The 7,825-nt window shown below is 43.5% G+C and overlaps 1 protein-coding gene across 1 annotated transcript; it reads left to right on the top strand.

Moving 5' to 3' along the window:
- The first annotated feature begins 471 nt into the window (after positions 1-471).
- Positions 472-7,298, top strand: LOC127001395 (tubulin beta chain-like). Its single transcript, XM_050865948.1, has 7 exons — positions 472-715; positions 3,239-3,347; positions 3,643-3,753; positions 3,935-4,179; positions 4,377-4,684; positions 5,016-5,322; positions 6,466-7,298. Exons 1-7 carry the CDS (start codon positions 659-661, stop codon positions 7,153-7,155), a joined length of 1,827 nt encoding a protein of 608 aa, XP_050721905.1. The 5' UTR covers positions 472-658; the 3' UTR covers positions 7,156-7,298.
- The last annotated feature ends 527 nt before the right edge of the window (positions 7,299-7,825 follow it).

Consider the following 7,825-nt stretch of genomic DNA (forward strand, 5'->3'; position numbering starts at 1 on the left):
TTCAGGGTGTTGGGTACGACATACAGAGGGAGGGAGTGACTCACTTCTTTTGTATTTCTTTTGTTTATTCACAAACCCGGGGAAAAGTGCATTCATGACATCATTTCCTATCACCTGGGTTTAAGAGCATCGCTGTGTCGTCTGCTTGGGAAACTATAACCTTTTAGAAGAATCAATGAATCGTTATCTCTACTGAGGACATCTGCCGCATGCACAAAACTCGATATTCCTCCACTAGCATGACAAAAAAACAACAACAACAACAACAACATTAGGAATCGTTGTGATAAAAGTGGGTTAACAGCTCTTACAAGGGGGAAGGAGGGGAGGGAACCCCCACCATTACGTAGCTACTTGAGGAACGGTAGGCGACTGAGAGCCAATGAATAGATTATAAACTCTAGAGGCAGAGCTGCGCACGACTGTTTAGACATTAGAGGCTTAAACAGGCTACAGAGAACTAACTGCACTGTGTTGATGATAATTGGAGCCTAAGAGTTTGGGTACATAATGGCACTTCTATACAAGCAAATATCAACGAGGATATTGGCTTGGGGTACGACAGTTTGCAGTGCGCCGCCGCGGAGAAAGAGGAGGGCAGACCCGAGGCTCGTCGTATTGACCGTCACATTCTCTCTCTCTCTCCCACTCACTCACCATGAGAGAGATTGTCCACATACAGGTCGGCCAGTGCGGCAATCAGGTCGGGACTAAGGTAAGCAAGATACCTGTTAACCTGTGCAGTTTCCCCACCTGTGCATCATTATGACCAATGTATTTGTTGAATCTCCTTATTTTCGTTCGTTATACCTCACGATATTAAAAAAGATATATTTATGTGATATGAAAACCACGCTCTTCTAAGTAGCGACACACGTGGTTCCGGTGCAAAGTATACTTCAGTGTGTGTGTGTGTGTGTGTGTGTGGGTGGGTGGGTGCGCGCGCGTACATGTGTGTGTGTGTGTGTGTGTGTGTGTGTGTGTGTGTGTGTTTTCGCGCCCCAGGGGGTAGAGCCTGAAAAGGTCGTGATGAGCTAAGATGTGTTGTAATTTTGCGTTGAATTATGACGTACTGTATCACGGGAGCTGACTCACTTGAAAATACCCGCAAAATTACGTCATTTCTTAAACATGCGCACGAACGCTAGCAGACAGGTATGCAAGCCTCCGCGACGAACACACACAGACACGCACACACACACACACACACACACACACACACACACACACACACACACACACACACACACACACACACACACACACGTGAACCCTCAGGCGAATTCCTACCACGAATATTAAGGCAAAATCGATGCACGCGACCCGAACGAGAGCCAATAAATCACTCTTCACTGTTTTGCTGCGTCGAAGAAAAGAGGGAACCGGGAAATCTTTGATGAGAGGCGGCGGTGACATGGATCAATATTTGCGACTGTTGGTTTTTATTATTGATACTGTTACTCTTTTTTTTTTTTAATCATCATCGTCACCATTATTATTATTATTATTATTATTATTATTATTATTATTATTATTATTATTATTATTATTATTATTATTATTATTATTATTATTATTATTATTATTATTATTATTATTATTATTATTATCACTATTTCTATTATTATTATCATTGTTACTGCTATCATTATTTATCCTGTACCAGCATAACCAACAATAAAACTCCTGAGTTCAGCGTTGGAAGAAAATGGACTACCTACTCCACATGCCACTGACAGAATTCATAAGTGACTCAGCTCATCTATCCCTACAATAATAGCACTATTATACTACTCAATATAGAAACAACAACAACGAGTACTATTACTACTACTACTACTACTACTACTACTACTACTACTACTACTACTACTTCTCTTTCTACCACAACTGCTAAAGCACATATTGGCACTATTGTTACTCTTTCTACTATTTCTTGTAATGTTTCTACCAACACAAGCAATTAAATTCATCAGCGTCACCGCCAGTACTTCGGCTTCCTACAAATTGAAAAAAATAAATGCCGACTTGAGGTAATGTCGTGAGAAGCAAATTATTATGTAAAAAAAAATTCATGTTTACACAGTTGCTCGATAGAAATGACCTCAAGGTTACGTTGCTCTCATAAAGGGGAAAAACAACAACTTCTGATTATGTAAAGCACGTTCGTCTGTGTGTGTGTGTGTGTGTGTGTGTGTGTGTGTGTGTGTGTGTGTGTGTGTGTGTGTGTGTGTGTGTGTGTGTGTGAGAGAGAGAGAGAGAGAGAGAGAGAGAGAGAGAGAGAGAGAGAGAGAATGCAGTAAAGGTCATATCATTCCTTGCCTCACTTGTGACTAAATACGATATAAATATTTCTAACATTCAATTTTTGGGTCATTCTTGGAAATTCCGGAGAATGCAAAATAAAATTCATAAAAAAAGAAACTATACAAAATTCAGCTCTGGATTTTCACGTTACTTCCTTGTTTACGTTTATTGTCTCGTGTCCCTCTAGACTCCATAATAGAGGCGTACGGAAGTTGTATGTCTTGTTCATGACAGTTCTCTGGCAATAAACTCCACGAAACTATTTTCTGACAATAATATCTTCGGAATCTTGTTGTGCCACGTAGGAGATGATCGATGGGCTCAATTTGGTGAATAAGTTATTGCAGCAAAACACGTTTTTTGTATATTATCAATTACCATTACTTCAATTTCCAACATACAGTTTTTACAGACGTATCAGAGGACGTGTAATGTGCAATATTATAAGTGTAATGTGAACTTTTAACGACCATCATTTAATGTAAAGTGATTATCTATCTCTTTACATATCCATCTAACTGTCTTTCTTTCAATATTTATTTGTTTATTTATTTATTATTTCTACTTTTATCGCTTTCAGAAAAGTTGCTTACGATTATGTAAAGAAGACAAAATAGTAAACATCAAATTTTCTGCTTAATATACATGAAGCCATACAATGGGTACCTTTGTCATTAGGTAAGGAATACGTAATACAAGTGTTCCTAGAGGTTTAGTACTTAGAGATGGAAAGATCTATACGTGTTCCAGGAGCCCACGAAGGTCATTCCTCCCTGCTGCAATAATTTATTCAGGTGTGTGTGTGCGTGTGTACATTTTTTTTGTGTGTGTGTTCGGTATGTGTGTGTCTGTGTGTGTGTGTGTGTGTGTGTGTGTGTGTGTGTGTGTGTGTGTGTGTGTGTGGGCGCTAATGACATCTTTGGGCCCACAGTTCTGGGAGGTGATAAGCAACGAGCACGGCATCAACCCGGACGGCATCTACGAGGGCACTCATGACGTGCAGCTCGAGAGGATCAATGTCTACTATAACGAGGCTAATGGTTTGTATATCTCACCACATCATTTCCCCCCCCCCCACACACCGTCTCTCTCTCTCTTTTTTATGGTTCTAATGCTCACTCACTTCACTTACCACTGGATTTCACTTATCTCTTACGTATGTCTATACTTTTTTTACTGTTTTCCATCAAATTCCAACTGATTTAACAAATACCTAAGTTCCTAAAATTTTCGTCCAATGTTGATATTCTTTTTGATATAGCTGTGGTCGTGTTAATCATGACCGACATCACTATCTTCTCTGTTCTTACCGTCACGTCATGTCACTCGTCGCAGGAGGGAAGTACGTGCCCAGGGCCTTGCTGGTGGACCTGGAGCCCGGCACCATGGACTCAGTTCGAGCTTCCACTTACGGCAAGCTCTTCAAGCCATATAATTTCTGCTACGGTGAGTGTCACAGGTATGGTGACAAAAAAATAGGATGCTGCTGATGACGAGGAGGAAAAGGAAAAGGTAACTGAAATACCGAGAGTTAATCGGGAAAATTCTAACATATCAGCCATCGCAGCTTTCTATTGAGATATTTCTTACATTTCCTACAACCCTGGTTCTCTTTCATTCCATGCAGGCCAGAGCGGAGCGGGCAACAACTGGGCCAAGGGACACTACACTGAGGGCAGAGAGCTCGTGGATTCCGTAATGGACACACTCAGGAAGGAGGCAGAGGACTGCGACCTCCTTCAAGGTTTCCAGTTGAAGCACTCGTTGGGGGGAGGCACTGGGTCGGGCATGGGCACGCTTCTCCTCTCCAAAATATACGAGGAGTACCCGGAGAGGATCATAAACACGTTTTCCATCATGCCGAGCCCTAAGGTCAGTTCTGAATTAATGACAATCTTTGAGTTGTTACGACGTTAGTATAAAAATCCGCTTACGCCACTAATGAGCAGGGCCTTACACTGGTGCCCATACCAAAGATAGACGACCAAATTAAAAAAAGGAGAATAAAACTCATATATAACAATTTGAAAGGCGAATTAGTTGCTTTTATACTGTCTTACCCTTTCTAGGTGTCAGATACAGTAGTGGAACCATACAACGCCACCCTTTCGATCAACATGCTGCTAGAGAACTCCGACGAGACCTACTGCATTGACAACGAGGCGCTCTACGACATCTGCTTCAGGACCCTCAAGTTAGCCACCCCAACCTATGGCGATCTCAACCACCTGGTGTCCCTAGCAGCGTCGGGCATCACCACCTGCTTACGATTTCCAGGACAACTCAACGCCGACCTCCGGAAGCTGGCCGTCAACATGATCCCCTTCCCCAGGCTGAGCTTCTTCATTCCTAGCTTCGCTCCTCTCACTGCTCGAGGGTGAGTTTCTCTCTCTCTCTCTCTCTCTCTCTCTCTCTCTCTCTCTCTCTCTCTCTCTCTCTCTCTCTCTCTCTCTCTCTCTCTTCTCTTCTCTTCTCTTCTCTCTTCTCTTCCCTCTTCTCTCTTCCCTCATCTCTCTTTCTCTCTTCTCTCTTTCTCTCTTCTCTCTTCTCTTTCTCTCTTCTCTCTTTTTCTTTTCTCTCTTTCTCTTTCACATCAAATTAGTCTCTTCGGTTATTCCTTTAATGTGTGTGTGTGTGTGTGTGTGTGTGTGTGTGTCTTTTTTGTTTGATCCTTCTTTCTCCCTAGATCATCTCTGTCCACCTTGCAGTGACCAGCAGTTCAAGGCCCTCACCGTCCCCGAGCTGGTTACGCAGATGTTTGACCCGAGGAACATGATGGCGGCGTGCAACCCGAGCCACGGCCGCTACCTCACCGTGGCCGCCGTGTTCCGGGGCCGCATGTCCATGAAGGAGGTGGAAGAACAAATGCTCAACATGCAGCAAAAAAACTCTTCGTACTTCGTCGAGTGGATCCCCAACAACGTGAAGACCGCCGTGTGTGACATTCCCCCGCGAGGCCTCAAGATGGCAGGCACTTTCTTCGCCAATTCTACCGCTGTTCAGGAACTTTTCAAGGTGAGATAGGATGTGTGGGTACCAGTATGCTTTGCTTATTAATTTATTTTCTGCACTGCAAATCAATCATCGTTGAAATTATTTTTGTTTTACCTATTAATAAAGAAAAGAAGAGACCTTAAAGTAATTATCAAAGCTTGCCATCGGAAGAGCTTTAATTTTATTCGCTTCACAAAACGGCCAGAGCGTTATAGCAGTATGACATTCCAATACAGTAGCCCCAGACCGTGAAATTGAGCATAACAAGAGCCCTGTACCTGACACCCTATTGTCTCATAGCCGATCCAAGGCATGAGCTTAAGCAATGCGTCCTCCAAAAAACGAAAGTGGAATCCCAACACAAATACGGAAAGTCAGATACGTCTTCCTCTCATGTTCATCACTTGTCAGTTTTCTCTCATCTATTATTCCGCTATTCATATTTTCTGCCTCACAAAACCTTTCACCATACTCTTCATTCTTCTTTTAGGTCTCCTTTCTCTTTTTTCCACCAATGTCATTCATGGTAACGCTTGTCGCCATTGATATATGACAAAAGATGTATTTCTATTCATTCATGTTATGCTGAAAATGTACAGAGTGAAAGTAGAAATAACTGGATACAAATTTACAAATTAGGAATGGTGTGTGTGTGTGTGTGTGTGTGTGTGTGTGTGTGCGTGTGCGGGCGGGCGAGCGGGCGTGGATGGGATTTCAGCCTCTTTATTGTAATAATGGCATACCACAGTCTCTCTCTCTCTCTCTCTCTCTCTCTCTCTCTCTCTCTCTCTCTCTCTCTCTCTCTCTCTCTCTCTCTCTCTATTTACATACATTAATGTGTCTATCTATCCTTTATCTATTTATTTATCTACCCTGCTAGCTATCCGTGCCCGCAAAAACCTCCAACTGTTGACTAAAACGAATCTTTTTTAAATGAATGAAATTATTTGACACCAGGGGTGTCTTAAAACCAGGATCAACATATGATTTCCTGTTGAAAGAGAATAAATTGTACTAAGGAGAAAATCCAGTAGCAGGATGAATAGTAATATCAATCAAAATTACTTAATTACATACACTCGAAATAAAACTTATCACGACACCTCACATCGGAATGCACCTCCAATTAACTATTTCGTGAGACTTTTTTTCCGTCCCTTCTAGCGCATCACCGAGCAGTTCACGGCCATGTTCCGCCGCAAGGCCTTCCTTCATTGGTACACGGGCGAGGGCATGGACGAGATGGAATTCACCGAGGCAGAGAGCAACGTGAACGATCTGGTGAGTGAGTATCAGCAGTACCAGGAAGCGGGCGTGGACGTAGACGACGATGACGATGATGAATACTATCACGAAGAGGCCCACAATAACCCGGAGGAGGAAGAAGCAGGGGAAGAAGAGGAGGCTGCTGTTGATGCAGAAGATGAAGGGGGGGAGGCAGAGGAGGATGCAGGAGAAGAAGAAGCAGCAGCAGAACCGGAGGAGGAAGCAACAGAAGCAGAAGAAGAAGCACCAGCAGAAGAGGAACCAGAAGCAGAGGCAGAAGAGGAAGCACCAGCAGAAGAAGAGGAAGCAGCAGCAGAAGAAGAGGAAGCACCAGCAGAAGATGAACCAGAAGCGGAGGCAGAAGAGGAAGCACCAGCAGAAGAAGAGGAAGCAGCAGCAGAAGATGAACCAGAAGCGGAGGCAGAAGAGGAGGCACCAGCAGCAGAAGAAGAAGAAGCAGCAGCAGAAGAGCCGGAAGCGGAAGCGGAAGAAGAGGCTGAGGGCGAAGCCGCGGCAGAAGAAGCAGAAGGGGAAGCAGAGGCAGAAGGAGAGGCAGAAGAGCCAAAGGTTGAAGAGGACGATGCTTAAGAAGAAATTTATGCAGAGAAGAAGAAAACACAGCAGTGCCTTTGATCTCGTGGCGCCAATGATGAAGTTGAAGAGGTTAGGATGCAGGTGTCGTAAGAAGAGGATGTGTGCGTGTGCGTGTGCGTGTGCGTGAGAGAGAGAGAGAGAGAGAGAGAGAGAGAGAGAGAGAGAGAGAGAGAGAGAGAGAGAGAGAGAGAGAGAGAGAGAGAGAGAGAGAGAGAGAGAGAGAGAGAGAGAGAGAGAGAGAGAGAGAGAGAGAGAGAGAGAGAGAGAGAGAGAGAGAGAGAGAGAGAGAGAGAGAGAGAGAGAGAGAGAGAGAGAGAGAGAGAATGAGGAAATGGAGTGAGAGAAGGGGAAAGGATAATTATGACAAAGCTGGAGAAAGGAAATAATCAGAGTAAGGGAGTGAAATAAATTGTCAGCTGCAGAAAAAGGAAAGCAAGTCATGACAAGTCTAGTTTTTGCTCCCGCCTGACTTTCTTGTCGATGCTAATGACGAGTTTACGAGGAGGCTCAACGCTCGCTGGAGAGGAGGAAGAAGAATATTGTGTTTAATCTTCGCTAATGTAAGAAACCACCCACCACTAAGTTGCATCTACTGGCTGTTGGATTTCTTTATTGAGAATATAATTATTACTGCAAAGTTCTTATCATTGCATGAAATATTAAT

The sequence above is a fragment of the Eriocheir sinensis genome, chromosome 2 (genome assembly GCF_024679095.1).
Source record: "Eriocheir sinensis breed Jianghai 21 chromosome 2, ASM2467909v1, whole genome shotgun sequence".
In the NCBI taxonomy this organism is placed as follows: Eukaryota; Metazoa; Arthropoda; class Malacostraca; order Decapoda; family Varunidae; genus Eriocheir; species Eriocheir sinensis.

Bases quoted from the DNA above. Each gene is read 5' to 3' on its own strand.
- LOC127001395 (XM_050865948.1), top strand. From the start codon at position 659: ATGAGAGAGATTGTCCACATACAGGTCGGCCAGTGCGGCAATCAGGTC. The intron at 3,754-3,934 runs GTGAGTGTCACA...CATTCCATGCAG, and splicing joins GCCATATAATTTCTGCTACG to GCCAGAGCGGAGCGGGCAAC. The intron at 4,180-4,376 runs GTCAGTTCTGAA...TACCCTTTCTAG, and splicing joins CCATCATGCCGAGCCCTAAG to GTGTCAGATACAGTAGTGGA.